The sequence below is a fragment of the Ricinus communis genome, chromosome 4 (genome assembly GCF_019578655.1).
Source record: "Ricinus communis isolate WT05 ecotype wild-type chromosome 4, ASM1957865v1, whole genome shotgun sequence".
Classification (NCBI taxonomy): domain Eukaryota; kingdom Viridiplantae; phylum Streptophyta; class Magnoliopsida; order Malpighiales; family Euphorbiaceae; genus Ricinus; species Ricinus communis.
Window position 1 is genome coordinate 31200848 of NC_063259.1, and position 21467 is coordinate 31222314.

The 21467-nt window shown below is 33.1% G+C and overlaps 3 protein-coding genes across 8 annotated transcripts; 2 read left to right on the top strand and 1 right to left on the bottom strand.

Annotated features, from left to right (window-relative positions):
• The first annotated feature begins 1354 nt into the window (after positions 1–1354).
• Positions 1355–7439, top strand: LOC8274319 (ABC transporter G family member 15). Its single transcript, XM_002513474.4, has 9 exons — positions 1355–1988; positions 3595–3671; positions 3826–4287; positions 4496–4618; positions 5262–5393; positions 5661–5945; positions 6071–6343; positions 6420–6527; positions 6884–7439. Exons 1-9 carry the CDS (start codon positions 1682–1684, stop codon positions 7238–7240), a joined length of 2124 nt encoding a protein of 707 aa, XP_002513520.2. The 5' UTR covers positions 1355–1681; the 3' UTR covers positions 7241–7439.
• A 1961-nt stretch (positions 7440–9400) lies between these two features.
• LOC8274318 (ABC transporter G family member 13) lies at positions 9401–15873 on the top strand. 3 transcript variants are annotated; one of them, XM_048372916.1, is made up of 9 exons: positions 9401–10115; positions 12274–12353; positions 12507–12968; positions 13051–13167; positions 13325–13456; positions 13573–13857; positions 13935–14207; positions 14302–14409; positions 15400–15527. In XM_048372916.1, the coding sequence occupies exons 1-9, from the start codon at positions 9857–9859 to the stop codon at positions 15430–15432; spliced, it is 1749 nt and encodes a 582-aa protein (XP_048228873.1). In that variant the 5' UTR covers positions 9401–9856; the 3' UTR covers positions 15433–15527. The 3 variants fall into 3 exon arrangements, with proteins under 3 accessions (XP_048228873.1, XP_048228871.1, XP_048228872.1); XM_048372914.1 differs by having other exon boundaries at positions 9406–10115; positions 15411–15873; XM_048372915.1 differs by lacking the exon at positions 9401–10115 and adding an exon at positions 10179–10606 and having other exon boundaries at positions 15411–15873.
• On the bottom strand, positions 15270–19987 carry LOC8274316 (protein TRAUCO). 4 transcript variants are annotated; one of them, XR_007215501.1, is made up of 4 exons: positions 18746–19987; positions 17749–18041; positions 17043–17119; positions 15270–16841 (listed from the first exon to the last, which is right to left on the bottom strand). XR_007215501.1 is itself a non-coding variant. In XM_015715819.3 (3 exons), exons 1-2 carry the CDS (start codon positions 19830–19832, stop codon positions 17776–17778), a joined length of 1353 nt encoding a protein of 450 aa, XP_015571305.1. In that variant the 5' UTR covers positions 19833–19987; the 3' UTR covers positions 15270–17119; positions 17749–17775. The 4 variants fall into 4 exon arrangements, 2 of the variants coding, with proteins under 2 accessions (XP_015571305.1, XP_048228874.1); XR_007215502.1 differs by lacking the exon at positions 17749–18041 and having other exon boundaries at positions 18746–19984; XM_015715819.3 differs by having other exon boundaries at positions 15270–17119.
• Positions 19988–21467: the final 1480 nt, after the last annotated feature.

The following is a 21467-nucleotide window of genomic DNA, read 5'->3' on the forward strand; positions in this document are numbered from 1 at the left end:
TAAAATGTGCATCAACTCGCCTATAATTAATTCATTGTCGGGGGTTGGTTAATTCCCAAGCCACAGATTAATGGGTATATACAACTGTGGCCTGCAGTCATTTTAACATTTAAAATTGAATCTCGTTTAATTACAGAGTGAAATGAAATAGAAGTAATTAACTTCCACAGTGTAGTTCTGTGGTTTTAGCTGAAAATTCAAAAATCTTGCCACATTAAATATTAATAAGTTCAACGTATTAGTCATGCAGCTGATAGATGGGCTGTTAGCCACCTTTATGGGTTGGCGACCACAACGAATAATCAAAAGGAAAACGCCACCATTGATTGGTCAACGGCAAGCTGTTTAATGTAGTTACAGTTTTCCATATCACATTTACATCAGTCTACGTTTATTTGACAAGCATTTAGTCTTCTTATTACAAGAAAGAAAATTCTGATACAATTATATATATGTTTATTTACTAAATTTTTATTTTAGTGGTTTTAAATTAAATAAATTACATTTGTAAAACTAGCATGCTGTTCATGTGAAAGGAAAGTCAGAAAGAACAGTAAACAGGAATGGGAAAGAAATGATTTCATATCTCCCCAACCCAACCAAACATTTCTATCTTTATACATTTTCATTTTTATTAATTATATATTATAAGGTAGGCAACCGCCTCAAGCACTAGAAGGAACTGTTCTTGGGTGAATTAAACCCTGAACGCCACCTGGAACATATATTAGGACCTCATTTATTTCTCTCTTTTCTTTCTGTCTCATTACCTTAATAAATTGTACTTCTATATAATGTCGAGTTTTTGCTGTAAAAGATTCAAAATATCTTTTTAATACTTGCATATACATACATGTAATGGATATGTATTTGTAATGGTGTGTTTGGATCAATCTTAAATTGATCTTAGGTTATCACCAGACTAAACACATCATATGTACTTCTCATTTAAGTTTTCTTTGACAATGTTAGCATTTATTTTAATTATTTATACTGTGAGCTTTGATTTTGACATATAATTTTTTTCTTTTTCAAAAAATTCGATCTTAATAAACTGCAGTCTGACTGTTTAAAACTCTAATAAATTTTTATTTATTTATTTTGAGGTGGTATATGAAGATTTGCTATATTTTAAATATAAGTATTTTTTATAAAAAAAATCATATATAAATATTGGTTATGCATATTTTTAAATAATTAAATATTCTATAGGAGAGTTACTTAAGTAATGATGGGTAATGAGGTGTTGAAAATATTGATAAGAAACCAACAATAAAAGCAGAAATGAATGAATGAAAATGGTACCACCATACATCTCATTCATATGCAATAAATTTTCTCACTTGCCAACTAAATAGGCTATCTGTTTTAGACACCCCACTCATTAATTCTCTGCCTTCCATATCTTCTTCATCTTTTATTTTTTTCTTCTCTTTCCCATCTATACCATACCATACTTATGTTATGATCTTCCCATTCAGTCCACTATTCATTGTTCAATTTTATAGTTGTTTGTTGATTGTTGTATGATCAACTTATCTAGGTCATACCCAATAGCCTATACTATTCAAAGATTCCTTCTTTGAGTTATATTTGCATGTTCCTTTCCTTTTCTCATTTCTTTGTTATGTATTCTTCTTCTTCTTCTTCTCCTTCTTGTCCGAATTTGTAGTTATGCAAAATGGAGATAGAGGTGGCTAGCAGTAGTTATAGTACTAAAAGTGACAGTCTCGGTACTAACGGAGGTGGTGACAGCAGTAACACTAGCAATAGCACATATCACACTAATATTGCAGTCTCAGGTGGTGGAGAAGAGAGAGGGACTTACTTAGTTTGGGAAAGTCTAACAGTGGTGTTGCCAAATTTTGGAAATGGACCAACAAAAAGGTTGCTTCAAGGGCTTAGTGGGTTTGCTGAGCCTGGAAGAATCATGGCTATTATGGGTCCTTCTGGGTCTGGAAAATCTACTCTTCTTGATTCACTTGCAGGTACGTAGAGGCGCTCTCTTGCACAAAAAGGGTCTTTACTTTGTTGGTTGATAATCTCTTATTTTTGTTTTTCTTAAGAAATGGTTATTCATTTTTTTAGCTTTTTACTTGTTATTTAAAAGCAGAACATTTAAGTTTTTGCTTCCATTAGGACATCTCAATGTAATGAATCTTTGTCATCACTTACTTTACCACTGGCATGGCTCCAATTTAGCATTGGAGCACAGTTTTCACATGCCATAAATCTAATTAGAGTTTTGGATGTGTGTTCTTTGATCAAGTTAACCAATATCGTCTCAAAAAGGATTGGGGTTGAATCCTACTCACAAAGTCACACCTGAAAAAATGGAAATGTTTTGTTCTCAAACAGGTGCATACAAGTGACATCTAATTAGCATTTAATTGGCTTTTCATAGTTTTGTATCTTTGCGGTGGTCGGAGGGTGGGGGAATTTAAACTTTGAGCCATATATCTCTTTGGAAATGAGAGGCATGGGCACATGGGGATTTGCAGTTTGGAATCATTTCTGATCTTATTACCAATATTGATGATTGTTAGATGAAATAAATCGACTTCATATTCCTTTTCCCAATTGGCCCACTAAATTTATGATGCAACTTTTTCTGAACATAGCTACCCAGCTGACACTGACGAGAGAAGTAATACTAATTTGGCGTTAGATAATTGATTTAGTGCTAGGGGTCTATCATGGGCATGTGTGGTCTACTCTCATTTCCTCAGTGTTTTTTATAAAAATAAATTAGTTACCAACCCAAGATTTAACCCACACTACACTTGGCAGCATTCTTTTAAATGTCATTTCCCAGTTTCTCTTGTTTGCATGGTTCCATTACAAAGATGTATCCTCTTTGGTGATGCCTTTTCCAAATTCATGGAACTTGATTTATTGGGGGGACATTGGTTTTGAATGAGTTAGGTGTTGCTTTAAATTCTGGGAAGAAAAGTACGAAAATTAATATTTATGGTTCTATGCGTTGATGAAACTAATTTTGACTTCTGATTTTCTTTTAATAAATGATTATCTTATGATTTATTCTGTTAGACTTTTATTACTAAATATGTTAATGTTGTTTTGTTACGCCTGGCGCAGTCTTGTGATTTCTTTTAAGCATTTTTACACTCTTTTTTTAACACTTCAGTGTTAATTGGTTAATAAATGTCATTTATATTGTATAATATTATATAAATGCTAATTTAATATGATAATTATTTTTAAATAATTTAATAGCTAATTGATTATTCTGGACTTAAAACTTAATAACGTATATTTCTTATAGTTTGTAGTTGAATTAGAGGATAAAAAATCTTTGATAATACATAGGCGTATATGTCATAGAATTCTGCTTAGTTTGCCAAATGCAGTGCCAAGAATTCTGGTTCTTGTTCTTGAGGTGCAACTGTAGTATTAAATCTTTCTCGTGGCTAAATGATTAAAGGTTTTAAAGTAAATTTTTCCTGAAAATGATGATTTAGCCAAGTTATAATTTTATACTGACATATTATGGAACTAAATCGTTCCAATTTCTGCATTTTGGCCATAAAAACTAAAAATTTGCAGTAACTGTATTTTTTTATCTTCCCACAGGTAGACTCTCAAGAAACGTAATAATGACTGGAAATGTTCTTATCAATGGAAAGAAGAGGAGGGGGGACTCTGGCGTTGTAAGTACTATCTTAATCATAAGTTATATTCATATATTTTTTGCCCAGAACAGTCTCTCTGACACTTGTATATCTCTTCCTGATATCAGCAGTGTGAATGTTATTTAATTAATTAAATCTATCAATCCGTTTGTTTTCATATGTTAATTTTCAGGCTTATGTGACACAAGAGGATATATTGTTAGGAACTCTTACGGTCAGAGAAACCATAACTTATTCAGCATATTTGAGGTTTCCAAGTTGCATGACCAAAGAAGAGATTGAAGACATTGTAGAAGGAACACTCATGGAAATGGGTCTCCAAGACTGTGCTGATCGGCTGATTGGAACCTGGCATTTAAGAGGCATAAGTGGAGGTGAAAAGAAGAGACTAAGCATTGCACTAGAAATCCTTACAAGGCCGCGGCTCTTGTTTCTTGATGAACCTACTAGTGGCCTAGACAGTGCATCCGCATTCTTCGTAATTCAAACTCTTAGAAATATAGCTCGCGACGGAAGAACAGTTATCTCTTCCATTCACCAGCCAAGTAGTGAAGTTTTTGCACTCTTTGATGATCTTTTCCTGCTATCTGGTGGTGAAACTGTTTACTTTGGAGAAGCAAAGATGGGTGTAGAGGTATAAAACATTTTTAAGGGAAAAAAAAAATAGAACATCACCACCTCACAATTTCAAAACCTCATACTATAGCATCAATATGCTAGTTCATGGTTGTAAACGATTAAAAATTGTTAGCATGCTTAAACTGATCAAATATTTTTCATATATAATTGATATTCAAGTATAATTCTTTATTAGTAATCTCATTTGGTCTTAATTTTTACAGTTCTTTGCTGAAGCTGGTTTTCCATGTCCAAGTAGAAGGAATCCATCTGATCACTTCCTACGTTGTGTAAATTCAGATTTCGATGCCGTAACAGCCACACTGAAAGGATCTCAAAGAATTCGAGTATGTATCAGTTTCAAGTGTAGTTCTTTACTTGACATTTGAGTACTATTTCTTTTGTTTAGTTTATGGTATTTGTAAAAAATGAACTGTTGCAGTATCTTTTGATGTCCCATGTTGCTAGTATTTTCAGCAAACAGATTTGAACTCGCAAGATATTTCAAGTTTTACATCAAATTTACTGGCAAATAAGGCTTTACTAATTGGTGACTTTCACTCCCTTAATTAGAGGCCGACTTCTGACCTTAGTCAATATAATCTAACAAGTTGTGAACATTTCCAGACCAATCAAAATACAGTTTTTATTGTTTCTTTTCTTTCAAAAGCACGCAGCAAGTTGCCTGGAATTTGGAATCTCTACAATCTCTCGATTCTTTGAGCTCAGACTGGTTGCAAAAGGATTGTATAAACAAACTAACTTTCTCTTAGTTGAATGGACTTGAGCAGTGCTTCCTGATCAATACCTGATAATATTTAGATTCTGCGCCCAGCAGAATTATTATGCTCTTAACCTTGTGCACGCACAGAGATGTCCAACCCTATGATTGCCTTAATTAACTTTCTTCTTTCAGCCATTGATTTCTTTTGGTATATATTTATTTTTACTGTTATTTCTAAAAACATAACTTGTGTGCCTTAACCATAGGATGCCCCGGCAACATCAGATCCTTTGATGAATATGGCAACAGCAGAGATAAAATCGAGGCTTGCTGAGAAATATAGGCGCTCAAACTACGCAAGAAAGTCAAAAGATAGGATCAAAGAGATCTCAGCCATGGTAAGTAACTGCAACTGAGCCTTATGAATTATATTTAAGTACTAATAATTAATTTATCAATTATGATACTTTATTAGTAAAAATTGTTATAAATATTTATGTCTATAAATATAAAGATATATATTTTTATTTTATATAATATTACATTATAAGGTGTTACATTTTCTATTCTTTTCATGTCCGTGTGAGAAAACTCTTTGATCGCATCATCTTTAGAGCTAGTGCTGTGTTAAAATATCATTAAAATTTAACTAAAATGTTCTGCAGGAAGGACTTGAAATTGAAATAAGAAGTGGAAGTCAGGCAAGTAGGTGGAAGCAACTTCGAACATTGACCAAAAGATCGTTTCTGAACATGTCCAGAGATGTGGGATATTACTGGGCACGAATAGCAATCTACATAATTGTTTCTATTTGTGTTGGTACTATTTATTATGACCTGGGATTTGGCTATACCGCAATCTTGGCTAGGGTAGCTTGTGGTGGTTTTATAACAGGCTTTATGACATTTATGTCTATTGGAGGCTTCCCATCCTTCATAGAAGAAATGAAGGTATGATGTCATTTATATAGTTTGTTTTCTTAACATAGAATAGAAACCTGTATATCAGCAAAGAGATGGTGATGCAAGCCTGATAAATTTCAGATGTTGATAGGCTGTTCTTTTCTGAAAAACAGGTTTTCTATCGAGAAAAGCTTAATGGGTATTATGGAGTTACAGTGTTTATCCTGTCCAACTACTTCTCCTCTCTCCCGTTCTTGGTTTCAATCGCTCTTCTCAGTGGGACTATATGTTTTTTCCTAGTGAAGTTCCGATCGGGTTTTAGTCATTATGCATTCTTCTGTCTCAATATCTTTGCCTGCATTTCTGTTATAGAGAGCCTGATGATGGTTGTAGCTTCAGTAGTTCCCAATTTCTTGATGGGTCTGGTTACTGGGGCCGGAATTATTGTAAGTTCTGCTCAGTTTCTTTTGTACTTTCTTCATCTGACTCTGTCTAACGAAAATCTTTCTACTATTCATGTAGGGAATCATGATGATGACCTCTGGCTTCTTCCGTTTGCTGCCTGATCTTCCAAAACCATTCTGGCGCTACCCGGTCTCATACATCAACTATGGAGCATGGGGACTTCAGGTAATTCTCAGAAGTTAATATTTAGGTAGTTTGGTTGAAATAATGTGCTTCCAGAATTATAATTGTACATTAAGACAAAGAAAAAGAAAAAAAATGTTCATCCTGCATGAGCTCAGATTCATCCGTCAAGATACGCGGTGCAAATTTTTTTCATTTATCAAGATAACCGAAAACCTCCCTGATGTTCCTCAGGAATGCAAGTAAAAGCATTGCAATAACTAATAACAGTAGTACATATATGATAATTGGCACAGCTACATATATAATTAGTCTCTCTATAGTTAAATATATATAAGCATAAATACCAATGGTTAATGAAGAATTTGAATTCGTTGCTGTTGTTTTCGGAAATGCAGGGTGCATACAAGAATGATTTTCTTGGCCTCGAGTTTGAACCTCTAGTACCTGGTGATCCTAAACTCACCGGCGAATTCATTGTCACACATGTATTTGGAGTTCCATTGGATCATTCGAAGTGGTGGGACTTATCTATCATCTTTCTAATTCTTGTATGCTATCGGATTCTGTTCTTCATTGTTCTCAAGTTCAAGGAGAGAGCTTCGCCAATCTTCAAGAATCTTTATTCAAAGAGAACTTTACAAAAGCTTGAAAGGAGGCCTTCTTTCAGGAAGACACCATCTATTGCTTCCAAAAGGCATCAACCTTTATATTCGTTGTCTTCGCAAGAGGGTCTCAACTCTCCACTTCGCTAGAAGCAAATAAAGTTAGAAGCTATGGTGGTAGTTACGGTACAATTTGTGTAATTTACTACGTCTTGCTTACACAGAAAACAGGAAGAAGAAAGAATTATGCTGAAGCTTGTTAATTATACAGGGTATTTAAAAAATATTCATTCTAATTGAGATAATTGAATAATATTATACATGGGAAATCGCCCGCATTTTCTACTCACACCATCTCCTCACACGATTTCCCTTTCTATGCTCTGCCTTTAACGGATTACTTTCAAATTGCTATTATATTTGACATAGTATTATTAATGCTATATATATAAACACACACACACACACACACACACACACACACACACACACACAAGACCTGAAGCACTGAATGATTAAAAAATTGGAGACTTTCTGATCAAGAATTGTAAGAAAAAAGTCGTTACTAGTTTAAAAGAAAGAAAAGAAAGAGGAGAGCCAGACAGATACTGTTGTGAAGGCCTTTAAAAGAGTGAATAGTGGACATTACTATTGCTGTGATATGAAGACGGATAGATCTGCTGTTGAAACCTGCTTTTCTACGGAACATAACATTGTTGAAACGATGACATAGTGAATGTAAAGAATTAACCTAAAAACAAGTGCATGCGAAACAGGGACATGAATGCTATTTATTAAGAAAAAGAAATATCTAAAGCTGTCACAATTTTGATTCTTCAAAGACATGCAGAGAAGTTTACTGGAGAATCAGAAGAGATGTGTGCGAAAGAGATTCAAGAAATGCATGGCGGAGGCCAGCTTGTCAACGAAAACTTTGCTGCATGAAAGAAAATTTTGTTTCAGAACCATTAATGCTGTTTTTCTTCTTATCTTCATCATAAAATTCCACCTACTTCTTTTCTTTTTTCTTTTTCTAATGATTTCTTTTTTCATATAAACTTAGAAACCTCATATTCCTGGGAAACGAATTCGAGGTTTTACTAAATAAAATCCAATGATGAGACTCAAAAGTCAACAGACAAATATTGGGCACGCGCATGATGAACTCCAAACTCCATGCCGTATTATGTGCCATGCAGCACAAATGTCGTTTTTCACAGTAAACCTACAAGCCCTTGCAATTTCACAGTAAAATCTGATGATTATTATTAAAACATTTTCATTTTTAAAAATGTCTCATATTGATCCTTTATTCCTTACATTTCTATTAATTCTGAATTATATTTTTTGAAAGAAACTGAGTAAGACAAAAGCTATCATAAATTTAAAATAAGAAATTTAGTCTTTTCTTATTTCAAAAAATTCATAATATGCTAATTTAACAACTTCATATTACATTAATAAAGGATAATGCTAATACTAAAGTTATACAGTAAAATAATAATATTATTATCATTATTTATCAAGTGCTAAATTTTTCAAAATTCTCCAACAGTGCAGTTGATTTGAAGAAAAGCGAGAGTAAAAATTTTGGAGGCTGATTATTTTCAGGAGCAAGAACTTAATAACCAGGGGAGGAACCAGAAGATTAAGCTTAACGGGTTGCTTCTGAATCCAAATCTACTTTTATTATATGAAAACTATGAATGCAGGGAAGGATGAATATGCATTGAAGTACGAGAGAGTCAAAAGCTGGAGAACAGACAAAAGATAGATGAAATAGGTCTTAATTTGTTGTAGTTGTGCCGCGGCCTGGTATTATTACCCAATGAAACACAGATCACTCTCGAAGTTGCTACAATTAAGTGCGCAGTCTACCACGTGAATGCATTGATGAGAGCTACTTGCTCATCCCTGGATATATAACTATGCTTATGCTGCACTGCTGAGTAATTCACTGTCCAACCCCGCAGATGGTGACATTTCCTTTTTCTTTTGCTCTTTTCAGATCGTTTCAGTTTATATGTTTCAAGTTCTTTTTCTTCTTCTTGTTCCAGTAGATATTTCACTTAAAATCTGCTGCGAACGAAACTCCAGGTTCTAATTTCAATTTCGATATAAATTAGTAACAAAAACTATGAGTTGAATAGCATTATTCGATATTAAATTAGCTAACCATGTCTAATAGTTGTGCAATATGAAAGCTGAAAATAAGAACCAATCTATTCTATTGCTTTTTAATAATTCAATTAAATTAGAAAAAAATATTTAATAAAATCAATTATAAGAATATTAGTTAAATCAAAATTTACTATTTTATAAATATTTCAAATTTTATTACATTTATTTTAATGTTTTCATAAACTATATTGTATTGAATATAAAAAATGATAAATAATTAAAAAAAAAAAAAAGAATTATGGAAAACTTTAAGGGACACTAAGTTTGAAATGGGTGAGAATATGTGTTTTGTCTTGTTACCCTGGAGCAGCTAATTTATGAGGAATTGGTGGTAGTTTGGTTGGGTCATGACAGTTATTGTCCACGTAATTAACTTTCTCTCTTACTGTTTCACCAGTTAGGAACATAGCCTCTTCTATATCTATATATATTCACTTCTCTTCTTTGCTAGGTTGGTCAGTAGACCCCTTCTAATAACTATAGTGTAGCGATCATATACCATTAGCTGACCAAGAAACACTTCCAAAGCTATACCGCCTTCATATTTATAGTTTCTTGCTCTTCTGGGATTATTGTTTTTGGCCAATGGAGATAGAGCAGGTCTGTAATTACAGCGGTGGTGGTCATGGCGGCAGCGATGGGGATGTGGCGGCATGTTTAACAGCAGGAGGAGAATCTATGTACTTGGTGTGGGAAGATTTAACAGTGGTGTTACCGAATTTTAGTGAAGGACCAACAAGGAGGTTAATTAATGGGCTTAACGGGTATGCTGAACCTGGTAAGATCATGGCTATTATGGGTCCTTCTGGTTCTGGCAAGTCCACACTTCTTGATGCATTAGCAGGTTTATCCTATCTCTCTTTCTCTTGCATGAAAATTTAAACTTAATTGCAACAAGCAGATAACTTTACTGTTTCCGGAAGCATTTGGTTCATTATTATGTCGTCAGTGTAGTTTTGGGGGTTTCTTTTTTGGTCCTTGGCATTTATGTTTATTTAGTCAAAGTAATGGTTCTGGTCCGAAAATAAAATATTTTCATTGAGAAAAGGAAGAAGTCCTTTGAGAACAATATTTAAGACTGAGATGGGGACAAGTGATCCAAGCAAAATATTCAAAAACAACAATAATAAGGGTTATGGAAGACGTAGCTCTCATCAATGCATTCCCGTGGTAAACCAAAATTTCTCCTTTTGGAACTATAATCCTTTGGGCTACTTGTTGATGATGGTGGAAGAACGCACTTGGAAATTAAAGCTAAGACACAGTCTCATCTTTTCAGCTTCATGGCTAATACATTTGCTGGTCATTCACAGTGTTGCAAACTTTATCATAACAGTGAGTAGACAGAGAATGCAGTTATTTCGGGGCGGGGATTTTATGCATTTGGTGAATTACATTAATTCTGATACAAAACTGATACTTCATATCTGGGGTAGGAAGGAATAGTGACAAGTAACTATCCTGCCCAGGATGTTCACATGGCATGGTTTTGTTAATCATTCTTAGGATCATTTTTTAGGGTTTTAAAGTGCCAATAAGTGAATTCAAAAAATAAATGAATTGTATTTTCAAAAAAATATGAATTTTAAACTGCTGTTAGTTATAATAACTTTTTATACATTTATGTGTCTATTGAATAAAAATTCTAAAATTTTATATTAATTTTTTTAAAAAGGCAAATGTTTTAGTATGTAATTTTATATAAAATATACATATTAAAATATTTTATGCAAACTTGATCTAAATTTTATAATTTTTTTAATAAACACATAAAAATATTAAAAATTCATTATAATTACGGTGTTCTAGAATTCACCTAAAATATAATACACATTATATATTTTTCATTTTTGTGGCTTTTATTACAAATGTAACTTTAAATAGTAAATAAATTATTTTTAATTTAAAATAATTTTTAATTCTAAAGAGTATCATATTATTATTATTATGTTTTTATTATAAATAATAAATTATTCTTTTAGTTTCAAAAACTTTATTTGTTCTTTTATCCCTTACTTAATTTATGAGATTGTTTATAATAATTGGATTTTATTTTATATAACTTTTTATTCTAAAAAATAAATTTTAAATAAATTAATTTATATGATTATTATAAATTTACCATAAAATAATAAGTGCATTTTTGAAAATATTTTTTATATATCAAATTATTTATTATAAAAAGTCATTTTATAAAATACGGTTCCAAATTAATTTTTTATTTATTAAATATAAAATAACTATTGATTTGACTTTTTATACTAAGAGAGCTAAATTTTAACTTTTTCTAACTTTAATAAATGCATTTTATTTATCGATATTTTTAATTTTATATTTTATATCAGTAAAATTTAAAAAGAAAAATAAAATAAAATAAAACAGGAAGCAAAATAAAAAGAATCCATTGATCTATATAAAACTTTTTACTCTACAAATTTAAATATTTATTAAAATACTTTTTATTATATAAATGGTGCATTTCAAAATAAAGAGGTGCTAAATTACTTTTTTTATTATTAAATAAGAATTTTTCATCTTGAAAATAGAATTTACTATTTTCAATTTTATAGAAAATAATTATTAAAAAAGTAAATTTACAAAATCAATTCTTTTCTAAAAATACTCCCCCATCATATTGTGACATAATTAAATAATACAACTCGATGTTTGATTACCGCCATTGATTACTTAATTATATCACAATCATCTTCTTCCCATGCTTGTTCACTCTCTTCCCTTCCTCTTTTTTGTCTTCATTTTTTTGTTAGAGCATCCTTGCTTTTGTTATTTAACGTGTTTGTTCCAATTGGCTTCTTAGTATGTCAAGATTTAGTATCTTTACCAGAAATCAAGGATATATATATATATATATATATATATATATATATATATATATATATATGTGTGTGTGTGTGTGTGTGTGTTTATATTTATATTTATATGGAAGTGTGGAAAGCTATGTAATACTAGTGCTGAAGGACAATTTTCTTGAAATCTTGTAGGTAGACTCTCAGGAAATGTTATCATGACTGGGAATGTTCTAGTTAATGGGAAGAAGAAGAGACTTGGCTATGGTGGTGTCGTAAGTTGATTTTGTACATTTTCTCATAAAACTTAAATTCAAGAACAAGTAATAGTAATTATTCCTTAACGAATTTGGAATTACATTAAATTCATAGTAAAATCTGATACATTTCATGTTAGTTTCATCTAATACTGCGATTTCTTAATTCAGGCTTACGTAACTCAAGAGAATACATTGTTGGGAACTCTAACTGTTAAAGAAACCTTAACTTACTCGGCCCTTTTAAGGCTTCCAGGCAGCATGACTAGGGAAGAGATTGAAGGCATTGTTGAAGGGACAATCATGGAAATGGGTCTCCATGATTGCGCTGACCGACTAATCGGGAACTGGCATTTGAGAGGAATAAGTGGTGGAGAGCAGAAAAGATTAAGCATTGCACTTGAAATCCTGATTAGGCCACATCTTTTATTTCTTGATGAACCTACTAGTGGACTAGACAGTGCCTCAGCTTTCTTTGTTATTCAAACTCTTAGAAATATAGCTCGAGATGGAAGGACAGTTATTACTTCAATTCACCAGCCAAGTAGTGAAGTTTTTGCACTGTTTGATGATCTTTTCCTGTTATCTGGTGGTGAAGTAGTTTACTTTGGAGAAGCAAAGATGGCAACGGAGGTGACCAATTGTTTTGATTATTGCGATATAAATATGACACTTCCATGATGATACTTATCCAACCTGATGGCTACTTTTGCAGTTTTTCGCTGAAGCTGGATTCTCATGCCCGAGTAGAAGAAATCCTTCTGATCATTTTCTACGTTGTATTAATTCAGACTTTGATCTTGTCACGGCAACTTTGATGGGAGCTCACAGGGTATGTGCAATTCTGCTAAAGATTTTTATATTGATTAATTTATATTCTATTGCATTTCATTGATTAAAAATATAACCATCCTCTTTTCTCAGTTGTTTTTTGAATCATAGAATTTTGTTGTATTTGAAGAATAAGCTACTGGTTTTCTCAACTTCAGGACATTCAGATGTCATCAGATTCTTTGGAAAATTTACCAACAGCAGAAATCAAGGAGGTACTTGTTAAGAAATACAAGTACTCTAACCATGCAGCAAGGGCAAAAGCTACGATTAGAGAAATCTTAACCACTGTAAGCTTCCTGATTTAAGACTTGCTACATGCTTATAGCCTTCTATCATCTCTGCCACTATGTAGATAAAGTTTGACCTCCAGTAAAAGTTGATGAGCATGGTTTTTATACTGCAGAAAGGACTCGAGATAAAAAGGAAAGGGGAGAGCCAGGCAAAATGGTGGAAGCAACTTTCGATATTGACACAAAGATCATTCATTAACATGTGGAGAGATTTGGGGTATTATAGGGTAAGGATAGGTATCTACATTGCCTTGTCTATTTGTGTTGGAAGTATCTTTCAAGATGTTGGAAATGGCTATACTGGCATCTTGGCTCGGGGAGCTTGTGCCGGATTCATATCAGGATTTATGACGTTCATGTCGATTGGAGGCTTCCCTTCCTTCATCGAAGAACTGAAGGTAAAATCACTTTCTTTCTACGAGAAATAGATACCTGTACTGCACCTGATGCACGATTGACATTGTTATTCAAGCAGGTTTTTCATAAAGAAAGGCTCAATGGGCATTATGGAGTCGGAGTATATACTCTGTCAAACTTCCTGTCTTCGTTTCCATACCTGGCTGTGATGTCAATATCTAGTGCGACTATAATCTTTTACATGGTGAAATTTACAACTGAATTTTCACACTGTGTGTATGCGGGCCTTGACCTATTAGGCTGCATAGCAGCAGTTGAAAGCTGCATGATGGCTATTGCTTCACTTGTTCCTAACTTCTTAATGGGGGTCATTGTTGGAGCCGGATATATTGTAAGAAAAACAACAATTTTACCCTAGTCTTATCCTTCTTGATTTTATCCACTTTTCTTCTGCGTTACTATGTCTTTTATTGCTTATTTTCTAGGGAATCCTCCTGATGACCTCTGGGTTCTTTCGTTTGCTGCCTGATCTTCCCAAGGTCTTTTGGCGTTACCCAGTTTCTTACGTCAACTATGGAGCATGGGGATTGCAGGTAATTTCACAAAAAATAAAACAAAATAAAAATAGGTGTTTCAGGTTTTGACATAGATAACATCTTTATTAATCCATCCCATCTTATAAAAAATAATTTGAAAATGATACTCGGCATTTTGCACATGGGAGATTGCCAAAGACTATTGGAATATCTTCGTGGAAGCTAACAGGGAAAAATTGCAACAAACAAAAGAAAAGGAGAAATCACAGCAATCTGACTTGATACACACTTCAAAAACAAAATGCATGATTTACAAGATCATAGAGGCAGCAGCACAAAGTTGTGCAACTGCTTCTTGTTACATAATTAGTGTCAGGGGACGAGTGTCGGAATTTAATCCCTGAGTTCCAGCACTACAACACAAATATTCAACTCGTAACTTTGCATTTGCAAAATCTAAAATTCCAACAAATAAACATACGAGCACTTCTCAGAGCAAACAAAACATGTCTGCTTTTCTATTCCAGCCATAAAAGTTATAGACACATTGAGTATATCTGGTGAAGTTGGGCACAGCAATAAGGCATAGCGCCAACACCAGCGAATATTTAGCAGAGTGCAAAAACCATAAAAGCCAAAATAAAAAACAAACAAATTTATAGACGAACTATATATACTTCAGTGTGAGATTAGATTTATTTTATCTTTTCAAGAACAAAATGCATGAATTAAACTAATGCCAAATGAAAGCTTGAAAATGTAACATATTGTTTGCAATCATCTCAGATTCCTGAACTTAGTTCCTGTTTTTCAAATTCAAAATGTTATACTCTCATAAACCAAGCTGAAATAAGCATAAAATCACCTTTTGTAGTTTTTTCAAGTTATGAAAACCTATTTTTCTATTTGAAGATATATAATAATAAAAGCATATAGTTTATTTATATATCTTGTTTGTAAACTAACAACAAAAACTAAAAACCAGAGAAAGAATTTGATATCAAACAGGTTTGTATTATCAATCTAGTATTTTCACCACGGGTGTAGTGGAAATGCAGGGAGAATACAAAAACGACTTGATCGGAATAGAGTTCGATCCTTTAGTACCGGGTGGCCCAAAACTGAAAGGCGAAGTTGTTCTCACAAGCGTGCTTGGCGTCAATCCAGATCATTCAAAATGGTGGGACTTATCTGCTGTTGTGATCCTTCTCATAGCTTTCAGATTCCTCTTCTATGCAATTCTGAAGTTCAAGGAAAGAACTTTGCCTGCATTTCATAAGCTCTATGCCAAGAGAACCATACAACATATGCAGAAGAGGCCATCTTTCAGGAAAAGTTCACCCTTCCCTTCTAAGAGGCACCAAATTCTCCATTCTTTGTCTTCTCAAGAGGGACTCAACTCTCCGATTCACTAGCAGTACTACCAACTTAACATTCGCCAGCTAAACTCTGAGCTATATTTGGTATCTTGGTAAATACATGGTAAGGAGAACTCAAAGAAGCACTTTAAAATTTTCTTTCCTTCTTCTCTCTCATTCTCGGCAATAGGTTAAAAGTGTTTATGGTCACAAAACTGACATTACCCATGAATTCCCACTTTCTTCAATGAATGATACATGCATAAAGCATATGATGACCAATCCATGGTGATACTGGAATAAACCATAATCTCACTAATATAGCTAGTGTCAGCTACATCCTTTTACATCATTCAGCTATATTGAAAGCAAAAGGGATAATTACATTTTTACTGTTCGAACTTATCAAGAAATGACAATCGAGTAGTTGAATTTTTAAAACTAACAACTGAGTGTGGCAACTTGTAAGAAAATAATAAAGAGGTGTTTTTAACAGGTGACTTTTAGGTTTCTCTTAAATTTTTACAGATATAGATGAGAGGGCAAACATTATTGAACACGTCAAAAACTAAAGTAACTTCATTAGTGATATAGCCTTATAGTAAATTTTATCTTATGTAAGTCTCTTTTTCTAACTTCTATTAATCTTCAATTTATTAGTCCTAATCTTTAATCTCTAATTCATGAAGTCTAATTTTTATTGCGTTATAAAACTCTAATGTCTTGGTAAAAACACATTTGTATATGATAGATAAGTTTATCAATTTATTATTTTTACAACACATCATTACCACATGTCTTTTATTTTTCATTTTATTTAATATGAAAAAGTTTCACCTCGGTATTTATAATGTGTGAACTGCTAAAAACACTATTTTGTTATTTTTTATAAGTTGCCACACTTGGTTGTTAGTTTTAAAAGTTCAACCACTCAATTATCATTTTTTAACAGGTTTAGACACCAAAAAATATAATTATCCCAAAGCAAAATACTCAAGAGTTCTTTCTTTTCGCTCCCGCATTATGGAAGTTCACACTCTTCCTATCATCATTATTGCTGAAAATCTCACCCATTCCGCCCCAAAGCTGCGAGTGCCTTCTTTGTACGGATTTCCTTTATAGCATCTACATCTACAAGGCATAAGACTCAAACTATTCTAAATAGGAGCCATATATAAAAGCAGAGTTTGCTCCTCGCATAAGATAGGATATGTACCAACGTGCATACAGGAAATTAACTGGATTTCTCATAAAACAGAAAAGGAAAGTGTTCTACCAATGTGAAGTTAGAGCCGTTACTCTCAAAGTATGAGATAAATGCAATAGACAAACCTGACTCTTTCCCTTAATGAATCAATCACCTCATCTGTCTCTTCTACCTACAATCCAAGAAAGTGGTCATGCATTACCTATCAACAGAAACAAATTTTGTCAGATAACATATTAGCTACAAAGAAGAACCATCCTACACCTCAAAAGATAGAAATAAACAAAATGCAAGCTTTAAAATTTGTGCACAAATGGACTTTGAGGTAGGAGGACAAGTGATTGCTGTCTTTTCCTTTAAGAAGCCAAAAAAAGAAAACCTACATATAATTGTTCTCTCCTGCAAACAAAAATGAAGACAAACCTTCGTTGGCCATTCCCAAAGAGAGGCTACGACAACATATTATTCATCTTATAACAAAAACAAAAACCCGTATGATTATAGTAATATGAGAATAGCAAAACTTGAATGGAATAGGTTATTGTGTCTGAAACATCTAGCTTTTAAAGAAGAACTGGAATGTGTAACACTTTGAATACAAAAACAGAAATCAGTTCAGTAAGATATAATGAGCTAGTGCAATCAATTAAAACCATAAATATCACGAAACTCTATCAAAATATCATCAGGGAAACGTAACAGCATATTTCACAAATAAAATTCACCTAATTTTTTCCTCTTTAAATTAATAATCAAAGTTTATAAATTGAATTCATTTATCTGTCAGTCCTAATTTAAAAATTACAAATAGAATCCTAAACTTGGGTTGACCTCCGAACTCCACAAATAGCAATATGGCTAATGCTTGTTCTCATTGGACACGCCATTTTCAACACGATTGTCGAATCCATGATAAGGAACTTCAAACATGGGCCTAGGAATTGGACGCCCACCAAAATCCTCTGGAAAGAACTCAAAGTCAGGGCCAAAGTTAAACTTAACCACACAATTTGGCTGATTTGGCAGGGTGTACACTGAAGCAGCTGGGTAGTAATGACCACCATATAAATCCTTGAAAGCAACGCCTTGGCATACCCCATTCTTAAAGAAAGATATCTCACTTCCTGCATGGGAAGACAATATTTTCTTCGAACAGTAAATATTGGTGTCCATTGTCCAAATATGAAGTACAAATTAAATATTAGCTTCCGGAAACATATTAATGAAAGCTGCAATTTTGTATTCTATCATAATACATATCCTTCCTTTGTTTTAGCAGTTCATTCCTAACATAAACTAAGATGCCTTATTTATTCTCATAAACTATATTGGAAAGTAAGACTCAAATCATATCAACTCAAGTTAGTTATCAATTAGGAGAAACTGCAAGTGCAAATAACTTTTGCTAAAGAAATCTAATCAGTTCCAGGTAAAATTATTTGAAAATGTTTTAATTACTTTCATACTGTTTGCAACTAAATTATGAGTAGTCCAGTTATTCAGAATTATGAAGCAACCAATTTTACTACAGTTATCTCCATGATTGAAATCCAGAAGAAAAAGTTAATAAGTCAGGGTACACCACTTAATCCCTGGATGCTCATATTCAGTTGAAAACAAATGCAACATCATCAACCCACTAAAAGACCTCAATGAAAGAATCAATAAGAACAAGAACATCAATAAGGAAAAAAGAACAACTCAAACAAATGCCAGTACAGTCAATTATGCTGCAATAGACACCAGTTTCAAATGTAAATACATGCCCACCAATGATATGACAACATACAGACTAAAGAAGACAAAATTAACAAGAAGAAGAACTCACCAGGTATAATTTTAGGAGGATCCTCCTTCGAATCAGCAGCACAGACATATCTCTGTCCTTTATACCAAACCAAATGAGGTGGTTTAGGAGCATACAGAGAACCATCAGGCAGATTAATATAAAAACCAATAACATCACCTTCCTTATACCCTTCTTCACCATATTTCTCCCTCAAAGCCTTGTGCACTTTACTCCCATCAATATCTCTATACCCAAAACTATTCCCATCATAACCAACAGGGGCTTGTAAGTCTCCCTTCTCTGTAGACCAACCAAGCCGAGTATGCCCAGTCTCTCCCAAGCTCACAACTTTAATTTCAAAATACCAAGCTCCTTCACAAACCCCTCTTGTAGCTCTCACCATTCTATACCCTTTTGTACTCGCAGCACTTAATCTATCTTCACTTAGCTCAACTTTCTCAGCTTTATACACTTTAGATAAACAAATATTCATATCAGGAGTATCGTCACTTTTATCTTGTAATCTAGGTACTGGAGTGATTAAAACAGTGTCTTCAGCAGGGGTGTTTTGGGGATTGGGTTTAGTCTTTTTCTTACCTTTACGTGTAGATCTTGTAACCCACACATTATTGTTGTTCTTTTTCTTTGATTTCTTTTTCGTTGCAGCTTGTTTTGTTGTTGTTAAAGTAGGAGTCTTGGTTTCATTGGACACATTATTGTTGTCAACTGGTGCCGGTTCTTGTTCTTGTTGCTGTTCTTGCTGTTGGGTTAAAGAAGAAAGCTGCTTTTGCTTTTTAGGAGGTGGCTCTTCTTCATCGTCATCATCTTCTTCTTCATCTTCTTCTACTTCTTGTTCATTGTCTTTAGGTGTGGGTTTCTCAGTGTCGTTTGAGGTCGTTGGGTCTGATTCCGATACAAACGCATCTTGCTGTTTAATTGATTCGCCGTTTTGAGACGCGTCCGTGTCGTTTTGAAGCTGCTCCATTTCCGTGCCATTCTGATGTTCGGGAAGCTCAAATGCGGCGGCGGCGGTGCTGGTGATGGTGGTAGCGGGAGGTGGATCGTGTGATTTGGTGGTTTCTTCTCCGTCGTCGTCTTCTCTGTAAGTGGCCTGAATAGAATCCATGAACAGAAACTGTTTCTAGTTAGGGCTTTAGAATTGGGGATCTTCTTTTATCTTTTAACAATAATAACGAAGAGAGCGATTCTGCAAATCCCAATTCGCAACGGTAAGGAACCGAAGAAGAGAAACTGATGGGCTTAATTGGGCTACCTTTGGGCTTGCTTATTTTTGGGCTACTGCATAGTACTCTTTCTGAGTTGGGCTATTTCGTCTGCCTATGTTCGATTAATGATCAACGACAACGTCAACAGTCCACAAAAACATGCCCGAGTCTTAGGTTCTTTGATTAAAAGATTCACAATCACAGGTCGAGTGTCCTTGTTGTCTAAGATACGCCACGTTTACTTTACTTGTCCCTTTCTTTCTTTCTTATTCATTGGTCTTCTCATTCTTTGTTTATTGTTGTTGACTCTGTGTTGAGGTAGGTGCAATGCAACATGCTCCAATATGTAATCCAATTTTCACAAGGTTTGCATGTGAACAAAGGATATGGAATTGAGAAGTGAATTTTCATCCAATATGTAACAAAAGATTTCTCAACAACTCATTTTGGATGCATAATAAGTTTCTCACCTATTATCATAAAAGAAAGAATAATTTCTTAAAATTTATAAAAGAGGAAAAAAAACTCGAATTTGAAAATACTATTTTATATAATATGAGTATGCTAGAACTAGCGAAAACTAAGTTAGAGTTATTTTTGTAATTTGATCTGTATGACATAATAATTTATCTAATATAAAATATGAAATCTAATTACATGAATGCGTCTGATTTTAATAAAAGTTTTAAAATTTATCATAAAATTAAGAAAAAAATTAAATTAATGAATTATTTATATATTTTTTAAAAATTTAATGGATATCTAATAGACAGTGAAGTAAACAACAAAATATACATACCTCCTTACAATAGTTATAAAAACAAAATTCCACTCAATACAAAAATAGAGATTATATTCAAGATCTGCAGCTTTCAAGAACAATCACTTAAATTATTTATAATTAAACCATAACAAATTATTAATATAGATTCAATATTTAAATGTCTAACTACTTCCTTTTTTAGGTCAATTAATGACTTTCGTTTCATCCCATCTCATCCTATTACAGTTGAGCGTTATCATTAATATTATGTTTTCTTAAACGGTAATATATAGCATGCAATCAATTTTTAATTATTTAATTTGGTAAAAGAATGTCCATTCATTTTAAATTAACACGAAATTAAATTTACTAAAAAAATGATTATATCTTTATCATCATCATGAAAACCAAATTATCCAATCACCTTCCATCCCCACAAATCCATCCTAGAAAAAGGAAAAAAAAAAATGAAAGAAATGGAAAAGCCGTAACACTTTCTAAGATTTGCAATTAGCTGGAAACATGTCTGATAATACTTTTATATAAAGTGCATAAAATATTATACTATTGAAAAGGATTACATATCTCCAAGAAATTGTTTGTTAGTGTTTCTTTTTCATCAACAACCCACTATTAGGTCCTCCACATATTTGTCTTGTGGTCACAAAGAAACCAATTTTGTGGGAAATGTTGATTTCTTTTTCTACAACAATAATTAACCATTTCTATTAGTCTTTTTTTGTAGTGATTAAGATGTTTGATATAATCTGCA

Bases quoted from the DNA above. Each gene is read 5' to 3' on its own strand.
- LOC8274318 (XM_048372914.1), top strand. From the start codon at position 9,857: ATGGAGATAGAGCAGGTCTGTAATTACAGCGGTGGTGGTCATGGCGGC. The intron at 10,116-12,273 runs GTTTATCCTATC...GAAATCTTGTAG, and splicing joins ACTTCTTGATGCATTAGCAG to GTAGACTCTCAGGAAATGTT. The intron at 13,858-13,934 runs GTAAAATCACTT...TTATTCAAGCAG, and splicing joins CCTTCATCGAAGAACTGAAG to GTTTTTCATAAAGAAAGGCT.
- LOC8274319 (XM_002513474.4), top strand. From the start codon at position 1,682: ATGGAGATAGAGGTGGCTAGCAGTAGTTATAGTACTAAAAGTGACAGT. The intron at 1,989-3,594 runs GTACGTAGAGGC...ATCTTCCCACAG, and splicing joins TCTTCTTGATTCACTTGCAG to GTAGACTCTCAAGAAACGTA. The intron at 6,528-6,883 runs GTAATTCTCAGA...TCGGAAATGCAG, and splicing joins ATGGAGCATGGGGACTTCAG to GGTGCATACAAGAATGATTT.
- LOC8274316 (XM_015715819.3), bottom strand. From the start codon at position 19,832: ATGGATTCTATTCAGGCCACTTACAGAGAAGACGACGACGGAGAAGAA. The intron at 18,042-18,745 runs GTGAGTTCTTCT...CTTCCCATGCAG, and splicing joins TCCTCCTAAAATTATACCTG to GAAGTGAGATATCTTTCTTT.